The sequence below is a fragment of the Protopterus annectens genome, chromosome 6.part0 (assembly GCF_019279795.1).
Source record: "Protopterus annectens isolate FY-2018-M chromosome 6.part0, PAN1.0, whole genome shotgun sequence".
Classification (NCBI taxonomy): domain Eukaryota; kingdom Metazoa; phylum Chordata; order Ceratodontiformes; family Protopteridae; genus Protopterus; species Protopterus annectens.
In genome coordinates, this window is record NC_056737.1 from 1,709,824,859 (window position 1) to 1,709,852,122 (window position 27,264).

At 40.7% G+C, this 27,264-nt stretch overlaps 1 protein-coding gene across 4 annotated transcripts in view; it reads right to left on the minus strand.

Annotated features, from left to right (window-relative positions):
• Window positions 1-27,264, minus strand: part of KIAA2012 (KIAA2012 ortholog) — a 971,910-nt gene that overhangs the window by 442,695 nt on the left and 501,951 nt on the right. For all 4 annotated transcript variants that reach the window (XM_044075102.1, XM_044075103.1, XM_044075104.1 and 1 more), the window contains exon 11: window positions 1,127-1,258. In XM_044075102.1, the coding sequence (XP_043931037.1) occupies window positions 1,127-1,258 (132 nt within the window). The remainder of the gene's footprint in view (window positions 1-1,126; window positions 1,259-27,264) is intronic.

Here is a 27,264-nt window from a genome sequence, read left to right on the forward strand (position 1 = left end):
ACAAAGCAAATAACCAAACACAACTTTTTCTTTGCAACTTTTTTTCCAGCAAATGTCTCTGTGAGACTTTCACAAAAGTTTCTCATTCTCCATATTCAGTGTTGAAAGTCTTCTAAGATTCACAGTCCCTACATTATCTTTTCAACAGCTAGAGTCAGGACTAGAACTCTTTCTGCATGAGGAACTCATCCAGGACTATGCTTGAGGACTTACCTCAGGTGACAACGTCTATGAGTTCATAGGTTCATAGGTAAGTACTAGTCTACCTGCCCTTGTGGGACATTTTAAGACAATTTCACTCACAGATGAGAATTAAACTCTGTGCCTTGTGTCTGTGAGGTAGAAACCTTAACCATTATTCCAACACCCAACCCCAAATTGAGGTTAGACCTAAACCCTATACCTTGTATCTGTAAGCTGAAGACCTTAACCATTATGCCAAACCCACCATGGTAGACCAGGCATTGACAGGCAGAGCCTAATAGAGCTTTTTTACTCTTCAGTAATCCTGCTGTGGCTCGGGTAGAATAGACCATGTATTGTAGTCTTTTACTGGGGCTGAAAGAGTAAAGCCTATGAACTGATAATGAGCTTCAACCTGCTGTTCTGGGTTTGAGACTAACTTTCTGCAGTTTTTTATTGTGTGACATTAAGGAAGACACCAGATCAACCAGTGTGCATACTGAGCATTTATAACTAACAAATAAATAAGAGAACTAACTTGCATCAAACCAAGGAGCCATTGTTCCCTCTTACCTTCTTGTGCTATGCTCTTGTTTGATTTCTGATAAGAAGGCACATTGTTTAAATGGGCAGAGAACCACTATTTCAAGAGAATGACAATGGTTCCCTAAATACTTAGACTTCATTCCACTGGCTAGTCATTCCTTCTCCCTCCACTTGTCAGTGTTGAATTCAGGTCACTAGGATGTTAGCAAACTCAGAAACTACTGAGTGTACTTTTATTGTTGCTAAGCCTGTATCACATAGTGCTTTAATAACATGGCAGCTATGACAGTGATATGTTAGTTTAGGAGTACAAAGAATCATTTATTAAATGCATGTTTTTTAAAGACATTTCTAGAAAAGACTGATATATTCTACATGAATGGACACTATCTCTTACCTTCAGGAGGAATGTAGTCCATTTGGGTGAGAATTTCATTTGGATCTTTATTTGAACCACGAAGAGATACACAGACAATTTCACCATCGGGACCCATGATGAGACTTCCAACTGAACCTTCCTTACAACATTCTTTGAGAGAAAATAAAAGTTTTACTATTAAAAATGAATACAAAAAATTACATTTAATTTGTGATTCAACTCACAGTGAGTTCTGAAATTCAGGGCAGATGTTAGAGGGATAGAAAAGTTCATGTCAGGCAGTCCAAGAAGTTTTGGATCTATTATATGTCTCTCTTTACAGTTGCCCATTGAATAAACAAGCTGTGATAGGCACTCTGCTAAAGAAGCAGCTTTAAACTGCTCTGATGACTTATAGAGTGCCACTGCCTCAGATAACAGATTCTAGGGTCAAACCACCCTTACTGTAAAGTAACATTTTCTCATGTTAGCTTGAAATATCTGCCTTCTAGTTGCAATCAATATTTCTTTCCCTCCCCACTGTCCTTGCACTTTAATTTCACTTTTCCTGCTTACCTCAAATAATGTGGCATAAATAGATTATATCCTATCTTTTTCTTTTATGAGAGTATACATGCCCATCTTTCCAAGTTTCACCTCCTCTTGCAGTATCTACAGTCATTTCATCAACTACATTGCACACTTTCTACCAGACTAGTTTCCTTTCCTTTCTTCAATATGGCCACCAGAACACTACACAGTACTGCAGATGTAGAATTCCCAGTGCCTGTTCAATGGAAGGATGATTTCAGCATTTCTATTATTTATTTTATTCGCTATGTAGCCTAACATCTTATTGAGCTTTCCTGTACCCTTTCACAAATTCTATTTACTTTCAAACTAACGTAGACTCATCCCAACAAAGATGTATTTTGTGATAATCTCTTCTGAAGTACACAACTTCAGAATTTGTTTTGCATTAAATTTTATTTACCACCTATATGATCAAAGTACAAGCCAGTGGAAGTCTCTTTTGAAATGCTTCCTTCCATCTGTGACTGTGATACCAGACATCAAATCCTTGCCATATAAGATGATCCCCAAACATGGCACAAATCTTCTAAACAGGACCAGTCACTGTAACAAATTATGTGGCACCACAGTGATTAATATTTCTTCCTGACCACTTTCCTTTAATGATCAAGATTGGACTGGGAATTTTCATTCACTCCAACATTTTTAGGGGTACCGCTTAGACTCTAATTTCTCAAGCAGACTCTTGTGAGGTACAGTGTCAGAGACCATAATAAAATCCAGATGCACCACATCTACAGGGTTAATTAAGTTCACCTCCATGGTGACCGTGATATATAACTAAATCTACACTGACTAGCAAAATGTCTGCTGTATGGAACTCTGCTATCAAAAATCATCCATCAAGTTGCCATTCTGGAACTCCAATGTTAGCTTGTACAGAAATGAATCACAGTCATCAGCCTCTAGTCATACAACATCACTCTGATTAGAAATAGAACTTATAAAGATCTCCCATAGGGATTTGGAGTTTCAGTGCCAACTCCTTTAACACACATTGGGTACTAGTGTATATGAGCCTGATGTCTCAGCTTTTCTAAAGCTTGAGTTCCTTCACTGCTTCTTCCATAACACTCTTCCATCTGTCTATGACATGTTCTATCTTGCCATGTTAACAATCTGTTTTATCGCTCCCATATACATATAGACATTTCTAAACCTCTCTTCTTCCCCTTTCAATAAAGTACTTTCCTGTTAATTATTCTAACATTCTCCAACAAATCTGAACTATTTTAGCCTGTCCCTCATCTTGCCATCTCCTCAGAGGCTACAATGATCTAGCCAATAAACATAGGTAATTTTCTCATTTACATCCAGATTCATGCTTCTGTAACTTTCCTATTTTATTTGATAAGATGTTTTACCTCCTTTACTTGTTCTTTCTCTAGGCTGCTTGTCTGATGCTCCTCTATATCCTTCATTTCTAGATACAAGATTTAATTCCTTTTTCACTCATACTTAATGAAGTTATCATGGGATCATAGGAAGTTACTAGGCTATTTGCCCTAAGACCCTTATAAGCCTAGCCAAGAGTTTATCCCATGTTTAGACAAGTCAGCACCCAAAGCCCCTGTCTAGCAGGGACACAGGTGTAATCCTAGGGGTGTATTTTTTGTTTCCCATCCAGTTTCCCAGGTTGCGCTTAAAAAGGGATAATGAGTTTCTCTGCTTGATGTGGAGAGGGAGTCTCTGGGACACAAATCTGTCCTGACAAGAAGTTCTATTGATATCACAGACCAAGTTGAGGTCGCGAGTATGGGTTACTCGAATGGAACTTGACTTGCAGATATGCAGCAGTCCCATCAAGGCAGGGTCTGAGATTGCTCTGTATGCCAGACAGAGGTCACCTCTGAAGATTCTGTATGAAACTGAGTAGAAGGACAGGAATTTTAGCCTATATGTGTAGGGTAGACGTTTGAAGCCCTGGATTCTTCTGGTGAGGAACGTCTGTGGTCTCTCCAGCTACTTCATGTGCTTTGCAAGGTACATGCCGAAGGGGAAGTTGTACTCAATAATTGGTCTTATAAGGAAAGAATACAGGGATGTTATGACCTCTTTGTCCCTGGTTGAGATACCTTTACCTATGAGGTAGAAAGCTTTCCATACAACGTAAGCAACATGGTGGTCAAAAGTCAGGTTGCTATCAACCTGGGTGCCCAAATCCCTCACTACTGATTGTGTACTTAGGACATTGTTATTAATGTGATAATATGTGGGGACATCACTCTCCCCAAAGGGGATGATGATGGTTTTTTTGGTATTCAGCTTGAGGCCATGTTTTTGGAACCAGTCATTTGTTTACGTGAGACTCTCTTGGAGGACGTACACATCACTTGGGAAATTGATGACCGTGCCCAGCTTGCAGTTATCTGCAAACTTGGTTAGCCATAGCCCACTGATTTTGGCCTGCACCTCAGAGAAGTATATCCCGAATAACAGAGGCTCCAGGACTGATCCCTGGGGTATGCCACTCATTAAAGGTCTACTGCTTGAGGTGGCTTCCCCTATTTTGATTAGGTGTGTTCTATCAGTGAGCCGGTTTGCTACCCATCTGAAAAGATATGGATTCATCAAAATACTAAAGTTCAGACACACTCATGGAGCACAAAGCACAAAGTAATTCAAAATGTAGATTTTGTATTATGTGGTAGTGCTTTATGAGAACCTTGGTTCCCTGGGTAACAACCAGTTAACCAAAGCTTTTATTTTATTTTCAACTGGATTTATTGCCTGTATGACATTTGTCCATTAGATGTCATTATTCTTCATTATATTTAATATTATCCACACACCTTATAGTCTTTAGGGATTTTAATCAATGTAAAAATATATATATGTTTTAACTTTTTACAAATAGCATGGATTATTCAATTTTGAATACATCTTGTATTTCAACAATGCTTCTATTTGGACTACAGAGTTAAGAATTCTTATTTACATGCCTATATTTTTTTAAGGGTCTTGTTCAATTGATTTACCTAGATTTTTATTGGTTGAGCATTTTTTAAATGGGTATATACATCAAGGGTTTTAACTGTTGCTGTTTCTGATGAAGACTATGTATTACAGGATGAAAACATATTTCTACACTTGTAGTGTTCATGTTTTTGAGTGTGAAATAAAGCTGCAGTTTGGATTACATCGTGCTTTGTGCTCCCTGAGTGTGCTTGAACTTTAGTGTTTTGGTGTATTTTTAAACACACAGGCTCCCTGAATTCATGTTCTAAGATATGGATTGATGCTTCGTTGAGAGAGTTTATGTATAATGCTGGAGTGGGGAATAGTGTTGAAGGCTTTGGCCAGATCAAGGTAGGCAGTGTGCACCATCTCACTTCCCTCACCTAATTCCCCAAGTAATGGAATCACCCAGTAAAAGGATGAGCTGCTCAGTTTGCACTCACTTACACACATAAATGTACGCATAGTACTGTCAGCAGAAGGAGACTGTATGTGTATCTAGTTTGTAACTGGTTTGCAGCCTGCATCCAAAAATTACCCCAACAACCTTCTTTTTTCCTCTGTTTTGCCCATGTCATGTTGAATGCATCACACATGTTACACTCATCCAGCCCTCTTGTGATCCATAGCTTGGTATGATCTGTAGGAAAGTGGATTTTGTTTTCAGTCCCTACTTATGCACCTAAAACAAGCACACTGAACAGCATCAAGTACAGAACCAACCTCTATAATGCACCATTTGTTACTTCCTTTCAACCAATGGGGTCCCCCTATTATCACCCTTCCAGACACCACTGACCTGACTTCAGGATTCTGCTTCCCACTCCAAACTTTGGAGCTTACATAGTAGCTGAGTGACTTGGTGAATTCAAGGTATGACACACTAACTGGTAAATTCTTATCCACTACACTGTAACCCAGTCTTAAAACTGGTTTGGTCACACCTTTGGGTTATGAAGTCATATAAAGTCATGTCCTAGAGCTGGCTACAAACCAGAAATTCCACCAAACTTTCCCTTTGAATCTTTTCCTTCACTTTCCTTTGCAACAAGGTCAGGGTGGCTAGTCTGTGGTTTCCATTGTTCATTTTGATACCATCTGCCCTTCCATTGTTTTTGAGTCACATCTGACTTCTGTAGCAACAACACAAACAGCTGTCTCTATTCAGAGTTTACTAAGCAACTAGAGAATGAAAATAAATTAGCAGGCTATTTTCCATATCACACACACAGACACACTCTCTCTTGCTGGTAATTTAGAGGTGCCAATACACATGCCATACATCTTTTGAAGTACCCATAGAAAACCTATATGAACACAGGGAGCATGTGTAGACACCAAACAGAAGGTACCCTAGCTGAGAACAGGAAAACATATTTTCATGATAATGCTACTCACTGCACTACTGTGCCACCTTGGAGAGGTATTACTTTATTCCAGTCCTCTGGTATTTCTCTTCTGGCCAGTGGCCTATTCACCTCTATCAAAAATTTTATCATAACCTTGAACAGGTTTCTGACGAGTCTTGCACTTCCAAAGTTTGGTCAGTTCCTGGTCCACCATTCAAGGTCCAACATGTCTCACTATTGAAGTCGGCAGTGGAAATGTTGAGTGCTAAAAAAAAAGACCAAAACACAGGAGAAGAGCAAATCTCAAAAATTGCTGTTCTCCTTAAAACATTTTTTTTGCAGGGTGGCAAGTCCCCCTTCACAATCGATGTGGTGGTCAAGCCTCCCACACCCCCTGAACTTATATATACCAATTTCAAAATCATCATACCTTGGAGAAAATGGCATATGAAATGACATCTCATACTTGGTATATGTAAGTATGTTCTTTCAGATATTCATTCTCTGTGTTTCGGGATTCACTGTAGTGGGTTCTGACATTTCAAATGGTTACCAGCAAGCACCCCATCTGTCAAATCCTTTCCTCATCTACCAACCTCCTTTTTCAGTCTCCCATCTTATCTTGTTTCCTTGTGCAAAAGGTGGAAAGGTAAAGTCTTTTCTCTCCTCAGTTGAACTTCAGCAATTCCCAGGGCTTCTCCTGATCCACTGGGTCTACCAAGCTCTCACTGCCACTACCAAACTGACTCCAACCCATGTTCAGGGCTGTGAGGGGATCAAGACTTCCTGGGTAGCATCATGCCACTACTAAGGGGGGGTTTCTGCTTTAAGGCCTTTTCCCTGCTCAATCACACACTGATGTCACCCAAGAGAGTGACCTGCAATAGATTTGCAGTGTATTGTCTATACTTCAACATGAAACTCAGCCAGTGCCTTATCTCCTTATAGACTACTTTTCCTGAGCATCTCATTATCCCACAGTGATTAACCACAGAGGAGTGTCTGAGTGCACACCCTTCATCCCTCCCCAGGATGGGAGTGTCCCTCCTACCTGCCTGTGCCATCAAGTGCCCAAGCCACTAAGTGAACTCAAGTCACCTTCATAGGTTCATAGGTGTATACCAAGCTAATGACCACTAGGGCCTTTGGAAGTCTAGCCATGCAATCCATCCCATTTGTGTTCCTATATATCATGAGTGTTTATTAAGAGGGGGTATATCAGGAAGTTTCTAGAGGTTATGTGGGGGGGATGTTAGTTTGGGCATTATTATCTGCCTCTGTTTATTAGAAACATGGAGACCAGACCTGGGGTGAATTTCTGATTTTCCATCCATTGGTCAAGGTTACACTTAAATAGAGCTAGGAATGAACTCTGCTTGACATGGATGGGGAGCCTGTTCCAGAGTATGGGGATCCTCTGAGACACATATCCATCTCACCAACATGTCTTATTTATGTAAAAAGCAAAATTTAATTACTTGGATCTAGTATTTCTGAAGTTGTTCATTTTGCAGATGTGCAAAAGGTCCATCAGAGCTGAATCAGAGGATGCCTTGTATGCCAGGCATAGCTTGCCTCTCAGTAACCTATTGGAAAAAGCTTAAAGGTAATCTGTACAGAACACTGTGTTTATACCCTGAATTCTCATGGTAAGGAATCTTCGTGGGCATTCTAACTGTTGCATATGTATAGTCAGGTACATGCTGAAGTTGCATTACACTTAGTGATGGGTCTGATAAGGACCAAATAAAGTGGCAATATGACTTCCTTTGACCTGGATACCACTTCCTTATTTATAAGTTGGGTGACTTAGAATGATTTTTTTACTATCTTGAAGACATGCTGGTCAGGAGACAGATTACTGTCTACAAATATTCCTAGATCCCTGACTACTGGGCCAACTCTTAGGGGGGTCATATTGTTGGAGTAATTAGCCTGGGTGGCAGTTTTTCCAAAAGGCACTATAATGCATTTCTTGGCATTGAGTTTTAATCTATGACTTTGGCACCAGTCATCTGTTTGTGTTAGATCATCTTGTAAGATGTTTCTGTCATGGGGGGAATCTATAATAGCTTCCAGTTTGCAGTCATGTGTGAGCTTGGTCAGCCAAAGGCCTTGACATAGCCTTTACCTTTAAGAATTAGAAGCACAATAGGAGTGGTACCAGCAAAGAGCCCTGAGGTACCCCAATGGTGACCAGTCTCTTAGTGGAGGTGGTCTCACCAATATTAACTTCCTGGGTCCAGTCTATGAGTCAGCTGTCAACTCAGTGAGTTATGTAGGGTTTTATGCTCAGTTTGGTGAGTTTGTCAGCTATACACAAGTGGGATATTGTACTGAAAACCTTAGGCAGGTCCAGATATGTGGTATGAACCATTTTCTCCTCATTCATTGCTTTGTTGACCTTCTTAAAGAAGTCCATCAGGTTTAGCAGGCATGCCCTTCCCTTGACAAAGCTAAAGTGGGTTGCATCCAGTGTCTGAAGGTTGCCTATGTCTTTGATTATCATGTCCATGATAATTTGTTCCATGACTTTGCATATTAGACCAGTCAGACTAATAGTAATTTCTGGAGTCAGTTGATGGTCCACTCTTGTGAAGTGGGATAGCCATTGCAGTCCTCCATTCTTGTGGTACAAACTCTGTTTTGATGCTATAGTTGAAAAGTTACTCAAGTGGTCCTGATAGGTCATGTTTCAAGCTGTTTAGGATGCATCCCAGGATATTGTCAGGGCCCATTGAGGTTGCAATTTTGGCCTTAGCGTGCTCTCTGTTAATAGTTGGGGAGGGTTATGCTTTTAGGTATTTCATGGGGGAGGTGGGGGGGGGTGAAGTCTGAGCTGAATTTATCAGCCATCAAATTTACTATGTTTCTGTGCTCACTGAAGGTGGCACCACTGACCACCAGTTCGGCACACTGATGTGTGCTGCGTTTGAGGTTTTGGACATAGCTGTAGGAGGCCTTGAATTTGTCTTTAGCCTTTAACTATCTTGAACTCGTAATTGGACTTGTTGGACTTAATTAGCCCTTTTATTTTCCTGTTTAGTTTAATTAGAGAGCTCCTATCATTATGGGAGTTGCTCTTCCTGATCTTAGTCATGACTTTTTTCCTTTTGTTATATGCCTTATAAAGGTTAGGATTCCACAGTATGGTATATTTTTCAAATTTGTTTTAGTTATACTTCTAGTAGGTACATCAGCTGCTATATAGGCATTTACACTGTTGTACATGGTCTCTGTGAACAATTTCTGCATAGGTTGTTGTGAACTCAGGGTTGGGAGGGATTGAATTTTGACAAACTATCACTTAATAGGCCATAGCCAGGCTTTTATCCCTCTTTGATGAGCAACACTAGGGAACAGGTTATTATTCAACACTTTAGCTTTTTTCTCCTTCTTATGTCATGCCTCTGTCTTCAGACATCATTTTGCCATGGTCTGCCTTGCCCCTTTTCTGCTCAGGTATATACACGAAACATATTTCATCCCCACACCTTAATACTTTTGACAGTTCCTTTTACGCGTTGGCCTAAGCTAGTCCTATCTCTTTTCTCATCTTTCTCCTAGCTCCTGCATACTCTAGTTTTTCTCCCTCAGCTCCCTGCTTCCACCTCTTGCTGTCTTTCTCTCTTATTGTCTTCTTCAGTCACAAGGGTATTAATTATTTATTTATTATTTTGTGTTTCTTATTACTCTCATCCCTTTCCATTACTGTATGACAATGTAATTTAAATAAAGCTCTTGAAACTTTTTGAGAGTAGAAGGAAACATTATTGTATATAATGTAAGAAATAATAGAACAGCTTTCTTTAAATTCCTGAGATGAGCAAAGAATCTGGAAATTATCAATTACAAAAATTAAAACAAAGCAAAAAAAAAAAAAAAAAAAAAGAGTTACTCCTTAAGAAATTTACAGTGGATTTGCCAACATATTTGTATTTAATGACCCCCCCCCCCAGAAAATATAGTCCATTATTTTTATTATCTTGTTATTAAACCAGCTTAGTCCTACTTCAAAGGTTCCGGGTGAGTCCAAATGAACCAACCTTGTTTTAAGGTCTCTATTTAAAGCAGTGGTGTCCATTCCTGCTCTTGTTTAATAGGCTTCTTGTGTATGATCTCTTGATAGGCTGTTTCCTGGTTCTATGCATGTCGAAGATCAAAAAATTAATGTTATCTCTAAGCCCCTTAATCTGGTACTTATGAAGGCGCATGAGTACCTGTTGATTCAGGTACTCATGGGACCATGTTTCTATGTTAACGTGAGCTGGAAAATAAATGATATAAATACAAGCACTTATAATGGTAGTGCTTGCATTTGATGGTTTCACTTCATCATAAGGTGATTCCACGTGGGCTATGGACACTTAAAATGCCCATACCTTTCCTGAATTCAATGGAGAAAACAGAAGCAAAAATTGTATAGAAACACAGCTGAATCAGTCCCAGATGAAAAAAACAAGTAAAACTTTTAATGGAAAAGTAAGCACTTTCGCAGTTGTGACATTGCTTCATCAGACATGTCAATGAGAATTTTTTTTGTTTTAGTTCATGGTTTGATGTTCTGTGTCGATCTTTGCCTCTAAGGCTATCCTGCTTTTCTCTGGTTTGTACTGTCTTTGACCTACTTGTCCTGTCTAAGTCCATTTCTCTTCTCATTCTGTAAGCTGCAGCCTTTTTTACTGCTTTATCTACAATTCATCTTATGTTCCTTGCTCTCCCCCCTCCCACTACCCACTTCTGATGTATTTCCATGTATTCCATACTCTCAGTCATCCTCTGCTATGCCCCCATCTAGTTTTTTCCCCTACCCTGACTGCCAATGCCGGTGATTTCCTTGTACTCACCTATGTGCAGTCTTTTCAACTCTTGATTGCCTTCTGTTGTCACCCTCAATCCTCCTTTCCTCCCTATCTGATATATCCACCCCTCAGCATTTCTATTACTTCTGACAGCTCCCTAATCTTCTTGTTAAAGTTCCTATTTTTCTACACGTTGGTTACCCTCCTCCACCCAAAATGTACTTGAGCCATACTACCAACCTACAGATAGAATATTTCCCCTCCTATCTCCATTTCTTCTCCTTCAACTTCTGCCACCCATTTTGTTTCCTGTTAATCACCAGAATGTTATCTATTGTTTCCTCATCTATACTAGTACATACTAATTGTCTCTCACTGTTCTGCATATATGAGCATTCCTTGATGGAAATGCTTTTTGCTTCTGATAAGCACCAATATATGCTGTTGGGGATACTAGACTATCTTGAAACTTATCAGCTCACTGTTTTCTGTTTCTCACTTCTACATCCAGCTTAGTCCTGCTTCAAAGGTTCCAGGTGAGTCCAAATGAGTCAGCCTTGCTTTAAGGTCTCTAATTAAAGCAGAGGTGTCCATAACTGCTCTTGTCTAATAGGCTTCTTGTGTATGATCTCTTGATAGGCTGTTTCCTGGTTCAAGACCATCACCTTCAGAATCCCATCTCCAGCACTGTCTCAAGTAAAATCAGTCTTTTTTTTAATTTCATTTGACATCATCAGCACTTACAACACCACTGTCTTCTGCCTCTCACAACTGCTCTCTTCTTAGCCCTAAATCACAGACACAACTCCCTTATTCCAGCAGTCACTATCAATATATAATGAATGTTGTTTTCCTGATTTTCCTTCAGCCATTCACCTCTGCCTTTATACACTAAGCACACCATGTGAATATTTTTGGATTTCTCCTTTGCACCTTGATTCCATATAAGCTTTCTCTCTCCTCACTGCTAGGAAAAGTCCATCCTTTTACTTTCCCATTAAAACACTAGTCTCCTACACCCAACACCTTTGTTATTGCATTGCGTCTTAACCTTTGCCACGCTTACTTTGGTACTCTTATCTTTGTGCATTGTTTTTAATTATTTCTTCTTCAACAGCCTGCTCACATCTGATTATTCTACCTAACCTGTTTCAATGGTCCTCTACTTCCCGTGCTTCTATGCACCATTTGTCTTCCCAATATTCATAAAGAGTAGCTTGGTCCTACCATACCTCTGCTCTACCCTGATGTAGCCATTTTAATATTCCATTTTTCTGACACTATTTTCATTTACTAAGTCTCTTGCCTCCAGTATTCCCCACAGTCACCAGGCTTCATCATGAAGCAAGTACAGCCTGCAACAGATATCACAACATTCTTGCCCCATAATTACTGTCACACTACAAACCCACAGTGAATGGATCTACAAATCCCTCCCCCTCTTCCTCCTCCTCCTCTATCTTCAGTCCTCTCCATGCCATTCTTCAATGACCTAATAATGTTACACATGCTGTGTTACTGTGGTAACTATATTGAATATGAAGTACAAAAAATCTTTAAACAATTCATTCTCTGCTTCGTTTCATGTCAGAACTATCAGCGTTAATCTTGGAGTATTTGCTCACAAGCTCTGTATATTTCTTTTTCAGCTTTTAAAGAGAAACACAGGCATTCTGTTTGGGGGAACCTATACGTTTGTTTAATTTACATTATTAGCATACCAGTTAACTTGGATACCACTCACAGATATTAAAATACAAGATAGAGAGAGTCAACAAACACAATGAATATTTTTTAAATAAGAAGATAATTTCATGTTATATTTTTAATCAATAATCCATAAAGTACAGTTGTGTACACTTACCATAAATGTAGATGTTTGAGTGTATTCACTGTTGCAGTCATTACACTTGGGTTATCCTGTTGGCAGGCTACCCTCAGTCGCCTGAATTCTAAAATCTAGGTCTGGTGTTGGTTGCTGTCGCCTCTTCCCTGACGTCAGTGTGCCAGGGGTATAAAAGATGCAGCCGACACCATTTTCTTCAGTTTTTCTTGCCCCAGATGTCAGGTGCCCCCAAAAGGGAAGGCTAAAAATATGCCAATAAAACACGCATGCACCAAAAAATGTTATACCTTCATCTACAAGCAAATACACCACATAGGTTGTATAGATTAGAGAAGTGCAGCTAAGTCCCAGCAAAAAGAGAAGGGGGATGGTGGGTGGGTAACCTGGACTGCAACAGTGAATACACTCAAACATCTATATTTATGGTAAATGTACACAACTGTACTATGTTCTTTGTGTTTCACTGTTGCAGTCATTACACTTGGGTTGAATCCCAAAGCTATGGTTGGGAGGCTTTAGCTAAATAGCATTAGGAGCGGCTATGAGGCCTTGAAGAACTGCAGTGGCAAAGCCTGCCCTGGATTTAGAGTAGAGTGGTAAATGACAGTGCTTTGTAAAGGTGTGCACTGAACTACAGGTAGCAGCCTCTAAAATGTCTTTGGTTGGTACTCCCCTGGGGAAGGCTGCTGAAGTGGCTGCTGCTCTGGTTGAATGTGGCCTAATGCCCTTAGGCACTGGCTTGCCATGTTGTGAATAGCAGAAACAAATGCAGTGGCCTATCCATTTTGAAATAGTCTGCTTTGAGATAGCCTTTCCTTGTGATCCTGCAACATATGCCACTAGTAGTTGCTCAGTCTTTCTGAAAGCTTTGGTTCTGTTCAAGTAGAAGCGTAGCTGTCTGTGTATGTCCAAAGAATGCAGAATTCTCTCCCCCTTATTCTGTGGGTTTGGATAAAAAGTAGGCAGATGAATAGTTTGGTTAAGGGCCACACCGAACACTACCTTAGGCATAAATGTTGGGTTTGTCCTCAGAGAAACCCTGTCTGGATAAAAAATTATAAAAGGTTCCACAGCCATGAGTGCCTGTAGCTCTGAGACTCATCTTGCAGAGGTTACTGCCAGGATCAGAGCTGTTTTCCAAGATAAAAACTTTATATCAGCTGTAGCGGCTGGCTCAAAAGGGGGCAGAGTGAGTTTTTCCAAAACATAATTGAGGTCCCATGCAGGTATTGGTAATATCCTTGGAGGCCTTAAATTTTTGGCTCCTCTGAGGTATTGCCTTAACAAAGGATGAGAAAAGATTGGTGGCTCTGAATTGTAATGAGCCAAAATGGCAGAGGCATGAATTTTAATTGATGAAAAGGATAGGCCTTTGTCCAGCATCTCAGTTAAGTATTGCAAACTCTGAGGAATATTTGGTACTGCTGTGTCAATTCCTTGTGCCTGGTTCCAGGCACAGAATCTCTTCCATTTTCTAGCATAAGATTTTCTAGTACTAGGCCTCCTGGCCTCCAAAATGATATCCATCACCACTTTAGTGAGAGGTGTGTTTTGTATGACTACATTATCCGCCATGCTGCGAGATTTAAGGTCTTGAGTTGGCTGTGCAGGATCTGATTGTTTTGTTGGGACAGTAGGTGAGGTATCTGAGGTAAGGTCCAGGCTGGGCATTGAGACAAGTTCCTTAGGATTGGATACCAGTACTGGCGGGGCCAGTCTGGGGCAATCAGTATCATTTTTGGCTTCTCTTGTCTGACCTTTAGGAGTACCTTGGGGAAGAGAGGCAGTGGAGGAAAGGCATATACTGCTAAGTTTTTCCAGCTGAAAGATAGGGCATCCACTTTCCATGCTTGTCTGTGATAAGTCCTTGTGCAGAATCTCTTTAGTTGGCAGTTGTGAGGAGAGGCAAATAGGTTTATGTCCGGGCATCCCCATTTCCTTGTTATCATGTTGAAGACTTGTGGATCCAATTTCCAGTGGTGGGGATCCATGAGGTTTCTGCTTAGTTCGTCTGCCAGAGTATTTATCTTTCCTGGCAGGAATTGTGCCTGCAGATGTACTTGGTAAGTCAATGCTGTGTCCCACAAAGTCATGGCTAGTCTGCAGAAAGGGTAAGAATGACTGCCTCCCTGCTTGTTTATATACCACATGACCGTGATATTGTCTGTCTTTATCAGTAGTTGTCCTGGATGAAGTAGGTCCTTGAGGGCTTTTTGATTGATATGTAGATGCATTTGGTTGGCGGACCATGTGCCTTGAATACATCTTCCTGCCATGTATGCCCCCCAGGCATAATCTGATGCATCCGTTGTCAATGTCTGCACTGGCTGGGGGTAAGGTGAATGGCTGTCCCTTGTTCTGGTGACAGGCCTTCGCCCACCATCGAAACACCTGTTGCAGGCAGGGAATGAGAGTAATTATTGCTTCCAGGCTGTGGCAATGCTGAGTCCAAACACTTTTTAGGTACCATTGAAGTTTCCTCATATGCAGTCTTGCATATGGAATTAGTAGAATGCAGGATGCCATGAAGCCCAAAGCCTGCAGAATTTTTCTTGCAGATAACTAGGCCTTTGTTGCCAACAGTTTGAAATAGGTAGTCAGTTGACTTTGTTTGTCTGGCGTGAGATAAGCCATCTGAGCAGTTGTATTTAAGCTTGCACCCAGGAATATTATCTCTTGAGAGGGTACTAGTTTTGATTTTTGTTCGTTGACTGTGTACCCTAGGCATGGTAATAATCTCTTTACAAACGCCAGATGCTGTAGTAGAATGTCCTTGTTCTCTGCTTGTATGAGGCAGTTGTCCAAGTAAGGATATATTTGTATTCCTCTTGTCTGCAGAATGCAGTTACTGGTGCCAGGCACTTTGCGAAGACCCTGGGCGCAGTAGATAAGCCAAAGGGCAGTGCAGAGAATTTTCATTTTATTTTATTTATTTATTTTACATTTGTTGACTGGGCTAGTCCAGCTGGATATATGTCCATTTTCAGTAGAGGCCCGGGGAGAAAAGCTCCAAGACAGATACAAACAGCCAATAAGTAATTGTTACATAAATAAAACAATAAGTAGATATAGAAGATATTATATACATTTAACAGTAAAATAACATAAAACTATATACAAAGTTTAGAGCAAGATAATATAAGTATGCTAGTGGCTAAAAAGTAGTATCCAGGTTCTAACTAGATGCTTATCATTGAACTAAAGAAGATTAAATTAGGAGAGAGAGTACAGTTATAGGTTCATAGGTTCATAGGTTTATACTAGGCTATCTGCCCTAAGGCATTTATAAGCCTAGCCCAAATTATTGTGGCTTACGCCACCCCTTATATGAAAAAATACTGTGCCCATTAGTTTGTTGTGCCTCTGTCCAGCAGTGACCCAGAGATGATTCCCGAGGTAAACCTACGATCTCCCATCCACAGGTCTAGATTTCTCTTGAACAGAGTCAGCGAGGTGCTCTGCCTCACATGGACCGGGATTTTATTCCGCAGCATAGGGAGTCTCTGAGTGATAAATCTATCCCTCCAGCACGTCCTATTTATATCCGTGCTAAGGTTTAAGTCGCTTGCTCTAGTGGTTTTGGTGGATTTGGATTTTTTGAGGTGGAGCATGTCCATTAATTCCGGGTTGGACATGGCCTTGTATGTCAGGCACATGTCACCTCTGAGCAGACGGTATGCGACTGAATAGAGCTGGAGTTTCTTCAATCTGGCAGCATATGACAGATTTTGGAGTCCCTTTATCCTTTTGGTGAGGAACTTTTGGGGTCTCTCCAATTGCTGCAGATGTCGGGTGAGATACATCCCGAATGGGGCATTGTACTCGATCATTGGTCTGATAAGTGAAGAGTACAGGGAACAATGACCTCACTAGATCTGGATGTGAATCCCTTCATGATCAGGTGGGCAATGTAGAAGGTCTTTCTAACCACTTTAGCAATGTGAGTGTCAAAAGAAAGGCCACTGTCAACCTGGGTCCCCAGGTCCCTGATAACCTCTTCTGTGCTTAGTGGATTGCCACCTATATGGTAGCTTGGGGTTACCTTGTTTTTCCCGAAGGGTATGACTATACATTTTTGGCGTTTAACTTCAGGCCATGGCTCTGGCACCAGCTATCTGTTTCCGTGAGTCCCTTCTGAAGGATATCAGTGTCCGATGCACTTTCCACTATGGCCCAGTTTGCAGTCATCTGCAAACTTTGTCAGCCAAAGTCCTCCCATGTTGGCCTGTACTTCTGAGAAGTAGATGCCAAACAATAGGGGGCCAAGGACCGAGCCCTGTGGGACACCACTTGTGACCGGCTTGGAGTCTGACACAGCGCCAGCAACTCTAACCCTGTGGGTTCTGTCCTTAAGCCAGTTTGCAACCCATCTTGTGACATATGGGTTTACATTTAAGCTGGTAAGTTTTTCTACAATACCCGAGTGGGGTATTGTGTCAAAAGCCTTTGCAAGGTCAAGGTAGGCTGTATGGACTGCCATTCCCTCATCAATGGCCTTGGTGACTATTTCGAAGAAGTCGACCAAGTTCAAAAGGCATGATCTTCCCTTGACAAAGCCAAACTGGGTCGGGTCCAATGTCTGCAAGTCCCCTATATCTTTGTTTATGAGCTCCATTATGATCCTCTCCATAGCTTTGCAGACTAGACTTGTTAAGCTTATGGGGCGGTAATTACCAGGGTCCGTAGAGGCGCCACCTTTGTGGAGTGGGACCACAGTTGCCGTACGCCACTCCTTGGGCACGTATCCTGTGGTAAGGCTGAGATTAAACAGCTGCCTTATGTGCGGGTTTAATTCCTCATTTAGCTCGTGTAGCACACAGCTGGGGACACCATCCGGTCCCATTGATGCTGTGTTTTAGCTTTAGAGAGAGCAGCTTTCACCTGCGCATTTGAGATGTCCGGGAGGCTACACTCGGCTGGGATAGTTATCTCTCCTTTAGGGGAGAGGGGTGAAGTTTGCACTGAACCTGTCTGCCAGTATGTTGGCAATGTCTGTGGGTTCAGTGATTTTGTATCATTTTGGACTAATTCTGAGCATATCTGTGAGTTTCCACCCAGGTTCCTAACATAGCTGAAAAAGGCCTTATGATTGTCCTTTGAATCCATGGCAATTTTTCTCTCAAAATTGGCCTTAGTTGATTTTATGAGTGCTCGTATTTTTTACTAATAATGATCAGGGGTGACTTCCCTTTTATGGATTTTGTTCTATCATGTAATAGCTTTCTCCTCTTATTGTAAAGTTTGTTAATGGCTGGGGTCCACCAGACTGGATGTTTGCCCTTTGTGGAAAGAGTCTTGGTTTTATTTGGGATTGCCTGATCCATGCAGTCCTGGAGGTGTTCATAGAAGGCATTTGTAAGGGCTTCCGCAGCTTGGGTTGTGGTTTCCTCTGACTCAGGGGCCTTGAAGGATACCACACCAGTCTTGAGTAGTGTGAAGTTTGCTTTAGAGAAGTTCTTCACTATGGTCTTTTTGTTTGGGGTGGGGCGGGATGTGGATTTCCAGTGAGATTAGTTTATGATCAGATCTCACCAATGAGGGATATACTTCGGTGTGGAGCATTTTGTCCCCATGTTTGTGACAATGAGATCTAGTATATTTTCTCCTCTCGTGGGAACAGTGACTAGCTGTTCCATGGCATTTGAATTTATGAACTCCAGGAACCGTTGGGCTAGAAAGTTAGGGCTTGAGTAATGTTCCCAGTCTATATTCGGGTAGTTGAAGTCACCCAATATGATGGTGTTTGGAGATACATTTATACCCTCCAGTGTCTTCAGGAAGGCTGTGTGGGGTTCCTGAGTTTGAGAGGGTGGCCTGTAGCATGCTACAATTTGTAGAGCAGTTTTGCCTATTGTTAGTTGCACCTGGATGGTTTCCAAGCTTCATGCGTTGCCACCAACCTGGAGGTGTGAGTATCCTTTATGAATATGGATACACCCCTCCTTTTGTGGAGTGGTCCGGGTTTTGGGGCGGGCATGATATGAGGTAAAACCTAATAGTGCGGGGTGCTCTCAGGAGCCTTGAACCAGGTTTCAGTTACAGCACAGACATCGATGTTCTCCATACTGAGAAGGGCCTCGAGTGCGTGCATTTTGAGATTTAGACTTCTGGCATTGAGCAGCATTACCCTCAATTTCTTCCCATTTTTGTTTTCTAGGGTGGTAGGTTTAGAATTTGAGCCTTGCCTAAAAAGGCACTATGGGGGTGGCAAGAGCCTTAGCCAATATCCGGAATCCCAGGGTGACAGGTGCAAGCCGTCCCTTGGAAGCAGCGTGGCTTGTCAAGCATGTCATCCCAGGCAGACAGACACTGGATCCCCTTTGAATGACACCAGACATTAAGCCAATTGTTAAAGCTGATCATCTTGTCTCTATATTGTGGCATCATTCTTGGTGAAGGAAGGATACTGCTCAGGGTTAGGGTCATACCTGCCTGGGCTACATAATCAGAGAGCTCCTCTATGTCTCTTTTCATGCAGTCCAGGGAGGTACGTCTCAGGTCGTTCACACCAGCATGGACAATGACTGTGTCATATTTGTACTTGCTGTGGAGTGACCAGTGCTTGTGTTATGTGGCGGATTCTAGCGCCCGATAGGCAGCTTACTGTGACCCTCTCCTTGTTCAGCCTGGTGAGTGGGACGTCAGTGTGTCTGACTATGGAGTCACCTATGACAAGTATGTTTGGTGTTGTATTTGGCCTTAAGGGCTGTGACTGCTTTGCACACTGCTTTTGTGGTTTATGTGTTGCTTGTGGGGTGTCTTGAGGTAGCAGTTGTTTGGGTGTCTGCTTTGGAGGCCTCTGCTGTTTAGGTAAATTTTACTCAGAGCCTCCGAGTATGTCTTTGTGTGTTTATGTGTTTGATTCAGTGGAGTGGTAGCATTATGTGAGGCTGGTTTTGTGGTGTGTGTAGTTGCCTTCTCCTCCTGTCTGGTCTTGCCAGTCCTGAGTTGAGAGAGCTCAGCCTCCAGTTTGGCTAAATAGCTGCATCTCTCGTAAGTATTTGTGTTATGTGGGAGGAGGAGAGGGTTGTCTGTGTACATGAGGCAGTTATAACATTGCCTCAAGATTCCCAGATTCACCAGCTGGACCGGAGAGGAGATTGACAACTGACCTTTGGACATGCTAGAATAATATTGGGAAATCCTTAATTGAAAACAAGGGCCAGTGGGGAGTGAGGGTGTAGTGCTTTTAATTTTTAGTGCTGACATATAATTGCTTTAGTGAGCAAGTGCCAGGTAACTTGAGTGCAATGTGATACAAGTAACTAAATGCAAAACGACAAACAGTAACTTTCTTTCAAGTGAAACAAGGAAATAAGTACAGTAAGCAATGCAGATATCACTAGTGATCCACAGAAGCGCTGAGAAGTTGCGTATTAGGTGAATTAGCTTCCACGGAAATAACAAGCAAACAAACAACAAGTATATAAACAAAGCTAGATTCAGTAGGCCTGGATCTAGTCTATGCTAGAGCAAACAAGGTGAACCAATTTCAGTAAGATACAGTTCAAATATTCAGGCACTATAAACCTTTAACCAGAAAATTCCCAGCTCAGAAGGGCAGAGTCCAGCCTCTTCTCCCACAAGAGTGCAGTCCATGAACCTTCTTAATGTAAAATAACTGGCCTGAAGCCCAAGTGCCTAAACCAGAACTAATACACTTGGACACTGGGCTCTCAATCAGCAGTTCCCAACTTAGAAGGATGAAAGCTACCTGTCCTGCCACCACAGTGCTTGCCACAAACCTTCCTAATGTAAAACAACTGGTCTGAAGCCCAAGTGCTTAATCCAAAAGACTTGAATGATAGCTACACTTTAATCAAGTTACAACCAAGCAGTAATAAATACCATTGAATACTTTAGAGAATGTCTGGATTAGTGCTCAAGTTACACAAACAAAGCTAGATCCAGCAGGCCCGAATCCAGTCTATGCCACAGCAAACAAGGCGCACCAACTTCAGTAAGAAACAGTTCAGATATGCATGCACTATAAGCCTTTAACCAGAAATTCCCAGCTCAGAAGGGCAGAGTCCAGCCTCTCCTCCCACAAGAGTGCAGACCACGAACCCTCTTAATGTAAAATAACTGGCTTGAAAGCCCAAGTGCTTAAACCAGAATTAATACACTTTTAGAAAATATATTAGTAGCATTAATGATAGGTTAGTCAGGATTGGTACAAGGGCATAGCCAGTGTGTTTTGAGGAAGGTTTTAAGTTTTTGTCTGAAGAGTGGTAAGGAAGGAAGGGAAGTAAGTTCAATAGGTAGAAGGTTCCAGTTTTTCCCAGTTGTGTTTGAGAATAGAGAGTCCCCAGCCATGTTGTGAGACTTGTTGATGTTAACTAGGAGTTTATTTGAAGAACGCAAGGCATTAAGATTTTGTAGGGGTTATGAGGTCTGAGAGTATTGGAGTATTGTTTGGCTGGTAAAGGACCTTATGGGCAATTGTAAGTTGGTTCAGTTGAAGCTGGTTTTGAAGTTCAAGCCATCCGAGTTGCTTAAGATTCTGACAGTGATGGGTTCTGAAGGGTTTACCAGTGGCAAATCTGGCAATATTATGATAAGAGGTAGCAAGTTTGAGAAAATTCTTTTTGGATAGGTTAGTGTATATTGGTGAGGCATAGAGTAGAGTAGAGATTAGATGGGAGTGGGCAATGGTAGTTCTTGCTATTGGAGTAAGGAAGGGTTTGACTCTGTACAGGCAGCCCATTTTTCTGTTAACTGATTTTATAGTGTTGTTAATGTGGGAGTCGAAGTTAAAGTTTTTGTCTATTGTAATACCAAGTAGTTTGGTGGTAGAGTCTGGGTAAATGAGGGTACCATTGTTAGAAATGACTGAGATATCTATTAGTGTGGACCTACAAGTAGGAGTAAAGAGTAGGAGCTTTGTTTTCTTGGGATTCAGTAGAAGGCAGCACTGTAAGAACCATGTCTCAACTATGCTAAATACTTTCTGGGTTTGGCATTGCAGTTCAGAAGCAGATTTAGCTGTGCAGATTAATGTAGAGTCATCTGCATATTGTATACAAGTTGCAGTGGGAACAGCCAAGTAGAGATCATTAATAAAAATTGAAAATAAGAGATGACCTAGAATGGAGCCCTGGGGAACTCCCAGCATGACTGGCAGGTGGGATGATAGATTATTTTCCCAGTGCACTGCTTGTTGCCTATTGCTCAGGTAGGAAGTAAACCACTTTATAGATTGAGTATCCTGGGAAAGCGATTTGAGAATATTGATAAGCAATGTGTGGTTTACCATATCAAAAGCCTTTGAAAGATCAATAAATAGTGCTGAAGAGAGTAAATTGTTATTGTGGTTTCTATTAATGGTGTCTGTAAAGGATAGGAGGGCAGAGGTGGTACTATGGAATGGCCTAAAGCCACGTTGACCCTTAGCTAGTAAGTTGTGTTGAGTTAGATGGCCTATTAGCTGATGGTGAATGCATTTTTCCATTATTTTTGCTAAGGGGGATAGAAGGGCTATGGGTCTATAGTTAGAATATTCTTTGGAGTTGCCAACTTTTTGTAGGGGGATAATATGTGAGACTTTCCAACTAGTAGGGATATATCCTTCTTTGATGGCTCTGTTTATCAGGATGGATACAGGATAAGCAACTGCTTTGGCTGCTTTTTGGATTACCATTGGTAGTGCATTGAGCCAGCTTTGAATCTGAGGTATCTTCTGCATGATTGTCTGATTGGGACATGCAGGTATGCCTCTTTTAGGTCTAAAGTCACAAGCCAAGCCTTCTTGCCCAGCATGGGCAGAAGCTGCTGTAAGGTCAACATTTTTTTTTTTTCAATAATAATTCTTTATTTTATTTTTTCCAAACAACTAATACAGTACTACCAACTACTTACAATATGTACATGAATGCTTCCAACAGTTACATAGAATCATTATACATACCTATACACTTCTAAAAAAAAAAAAATAATGAAGAAAAAAGAACTAGTAACCATATAAGACTTATCTCAATAAAATTCAACAGTTATTCAGTTTTTCCCAGCGAATAGTGGAATGGAACTTTAAGCTAATACAATGTTAAAGATTTGTTCCCATATTTTTGTATTGTTTACATTTTTCTTATGATCACTAATTAGAAATTTATGTGCTAGAATATGTTTGGTGGCTACTATCTTGAAATTTTGCCATGATGTCTGTAAAGGGTTCAACCAATTGGAAGCTATATATAACTTCATCAACAAAAAAATATTGACTAGTATAATTCTTTGGGTTCTTTCCAAGTTGGGTGGTGGAATATGTAAAATCGTAAATTCCCAGGAGAGTGTGGAATGTTGATATCCCATTTTTTGTAGTTGAAGTTTCAAGGAATTCCAGAGTTTGAAAATACATTTACAACTCCAAAACATATGTAGGAGGTCGGCTGTTTGATCTATACAATATGGGCATTTTGGTGAGTTCTTTGAGTTAAATTTGTGTAGAGTGAGAAGCGTATAATATGCGTTATTAAATATCATCAATTGGGTAAATAATAGCTTCTGAAGGGACACAGATTTTATGGTTAAGTGAATTGCTTTTAGTATTTTACTTTCTTCAATTGTCAACAATTTCTCTCTCCAGTATTTGGAAATTAATATTTCATTATTATATTTTATTTCTTTAATCAAACCATATGCTGCAGTTATATATTTACATTCCTGTGTAAGGGTTTGCCATAAGTTCAGACACATGTTTAAATCTTCTTCTTTAATTATGTCATTCCCTTTACTAAGGTAACTTATTGATAGGTCTTTTAATTGTCTTATTATAATTAGATACGATTTGGGGAGATTCAACTCTTCTAAAATATTGTGAATCGGGATACCTAAAATCGTATATAAATCAAGTAGGGTTAAATTAATTATAAGTGGGAATTTCTTAAGGTCTATCAGCTGGTTACCAATTTTCAGATTTGGATTTTTGTGAAATGGTTGAAGAATTATCATACTTTGCAAAGATTTAATGAGTTAAAGAGATTTTGTACTGAAACTATATATGTTTTGATATGTTCCAACACAAGTACACTTTAAGAGTATTTTTGTTTAAAAGGTAATGCCTTGCAGTTAATATCCAATTCCTTGACATGTTTATGATTAAGAACCAGCCATTTGGGAACCCATTTCGAGTTACACCCATCAAAGTTAATTATTCTTAAAAGTCTATTGATGTTTATTATTAAATAATATGTTTGAAATTAGGTAGATCCAACCCTCCCTATTTTTGGAGCCATCAATTTATCATACGATATCCTAACTTTTCTAGGTTCCCATAGAAATCTAGCTAGTTCTGTATGAAGCTGTTTGAAGAATTTTTGGAGATTTGAACTTGTGATGCTCTAAAATATATAGTAATCTAGGAAGTATATTCATTTTAATAATTGAAGTCTTCGCCATTATTGGTAATTTCAGATTATCCCATCTTTTCAAGTCAGATACTATCTGCTCCCAAATAACCTTAACATTATTGAGATAAAAATCTCTGTTGTCTGTTGAGAAAACCACTCCTAAGTATTTTATTTTTCTTCTGATTTTACCTGCCCTACTAATGGTAATAGTGAAAAAGGTGTAGGTGTCTTTAATGGGAATATCTTAGTTTTTTTTAAATTTAATTTATAATTGGAAATTTTGCAAATTCTTCTACTGCCTTTAATATTTTATTAGTATCCGAAACAGGTGTTGTGCAATAAATACTCAAATCATCTGCAAAAGCAGCCATTGTGATCTTCGTACCATAGATCCTTGGAGCATTATGATAGATATTTTGTTTAATGTGCAAAATAGAGGTTCCAAATACAAATTGAATAACAAGGAGATAAAGGACAGCCTTGGCGTGTACCATTTTAATTTGAATTCTTTTGAAAGATTCCTGTTAATGACTAGATTTGTATAAGGATTGGTATATAATTTTTTAAAGTTGAAGTGAATTCTTGTGGTATGTTAAAACATGTTAAAATGTCAAATAAATATTCTAAGTTCACTCTGTCAAATGCTTTTTGTGCATCAATTATAAGTGCGTAAAGATTATGGTTTTTATGGGTGGCATGAGAAATCATTGTATGCAGTGTTAATGTATTATCTATAGTTTGTCTGCTATTTATAAAACCGGCTTGTTCATCAGATATTATAGGGTTAATTACCATTTTCAACCTGTTAGCCAAAATCGATGTCATAATTTTCATATCTATGTTTAAAAGTGAGATGGGTCTATAATTATCCGGGTTTTGTCGATGTAAGGTCAACATTTTGAATTTTGGTATATCCAGATACGTGTTTAGAATAGATAGGTCCAGTACCAGTCTCCAAGCTTTGTCCTTTCTGGGTACCAGGAACAGTCTTGAATAAAATCCTTGTCCCTGCTCTTGTAGGGATGAGACTTGTTTTTGTGCCTCTGCCCATTGTTTTTTTGGTAGGTCTGGCCAACCATTTGCCCTTGGCAGGGTATGAAAGAGAACTTGTAGCCCTGTGACACTATGTCTAAGACCCATTTGTCCTGGGTTATTATGTGCCAATTTTGAGAAAAAAAGTGCTAGTTTTCCCCCTAAAGGTGCTGCCAGAAAATAAGTGCTCGGCACAGGCAGGGGGAAGTCATTGGGACTATTTCCTGTTAGGCTGTGATTTGTCTTCTCCACGTTTGGAGGTAGAAGCACCCCATTGTTTAGACCTGTATGAACCTTGGGGCTGGGATCTGCCTCTTGGACGTCTGTATCTGCCCCTTTGTGGTCTGTCTGACACTGGAAAGGACCAATTCTTTGTAGGCCAGTGTCTGCTAAATCTTGGAGGCTGCATCTGTAAGAAATCCTTGACTGTTTGCATAGATTTAGCTTTGTCCTCCATTTCCTTTAACACCTCTTCTGCTTTAACACCAAACAAAGTATCATGCTGTAATGGAGCATCTAATAATTTTGCTTTAACATGATCTGGTAAATTTTGTTCCTTTAACCAAGCATTCCTCCTAATGACAGAACCTGTGACAGTGGCCCTGCAGGAGGCCTCCAAAGAATCAAAACCACATTGCAAAGTATGCTTTGCAACGTGCTCAGCTACATGCAATAAATCCTGCATTTGTTTGTTTTCTGCACCTTCAGAATGTATCAACATTTTCTGTTTAAGCAGTGACATAATATATTGCTGATATTTGAACATATGAAACTGACAATTTAAAGCCCTTATATCCAAGGTAGCAGAGGTGTAAATCTTCTTTCCCCATCTGTCTAATGCCCTAGAATCCCTGTCGGAGGGGGTAGGATTTTTTGCAGTGGATGCCTTGACCTCTTTGGGACCCTGAGAAATAGTTTCTGGGTCAGCAGCAGGGTTCTTGAAAAGGAATTATGAGAGTCAGGTACCCTGTAGTACCTGTCCGGCTTAACAGGAGCTGGAGGTAAGGAGTCAGGGGTCAGACTGGACTCTGAAAATACATCACCTACAATGTCTAACACAGGCAGAATAGCTAGGGGCCTGTGTTGTGGGAGAAAAAGGAAGTCCCTGAGCCTTTTCTTAGATTCAGAATAATCTTGGCTCTCCGAGTGGAAATGTTCCCTCATGGTATGCAAGGTTTCCCCAAAAGAGTAACCCTCAGGAGGAGAGGCTGAAGGGATAGATTCTTCAGCATCAGAATCCTCATTGGGAGGAAGAGAGTATTCTTGATCAGAAGAGGAATCTAAAGAAATGGAAACCTGATCTGAAGATTCATATTCTGTCTCTTGCCTAGGCCTCTTATCAGGAGGGGGATGGGAACCCCTGATCAAGGTAATTAAGTCTTCAGCCATTTTGAGCATCTGTTTTTTGGGCATGGAGGCCTGACCATGAGGCTGTTGTTTCTTTGTCTTTAAAGATGCTTTAGTCGTTGCCTTTGCAGCTGGAGTCGCTTTAATGTACAATTGAGTAGGTCTGAAAACACCCTCAGAAGCCGATGCCTGCTTAGCAGCTCTGGATCCATCTGAGGGAATAGTTTCTGAAGGTCCAATACCTTGAGCTTCCAGCGACCTAGGCAACTCCATGTGGGAGTCTATAGCGGCCTGCAGGTCCAAAGTAGCGGACGTCAGGGGCTGCGAAAGCACCTCACTGAGAACCGGCGAACTGGCGACTGGCTTAGAAGAAGCCTCGTCGTCTGTTTTAGACCTCGGATGCCTGTCCTTTTCTTTTTCTTTGCTTTTCTTGTGAATTGCAGTAGTCAGTTGGCTATCTGACAGCACTGTGTAATTAAATCGTCTGCCAAAATAGTGAAATGCAAAATCGTACCGGGGCTTTATAGTGCGCTGGTTAAATCTAGCACAAAACCGACAACAAGCAATGTCGTGGTCAGGGCCTAGGCAAGGAATACAGTAAGAATGAAAATCCTTATGAGGTATTTGCTTCCCACAAGAAATACAATTATTAACTTTTTCTGACATCGGTCTGGAGCAAGAAAAAAGTTTTCCCCAATGGGGTACTTAGCTTTTAATGAAGACTTCGGATCTGAAATTCGAACATGAAAATCTCAGGAGTCGGCCGATCGGCACTTGCGAACTGCTTCTGCTTCGGGCACCACGCGGCAAGAAAGACTGAAGAAAATGGTGTCAGCTGCATCCTTTATACCCCTGGCGCACTGACGTCAGGGAAGAGGCAACAGTGACCGATGCCGGGCCTAGA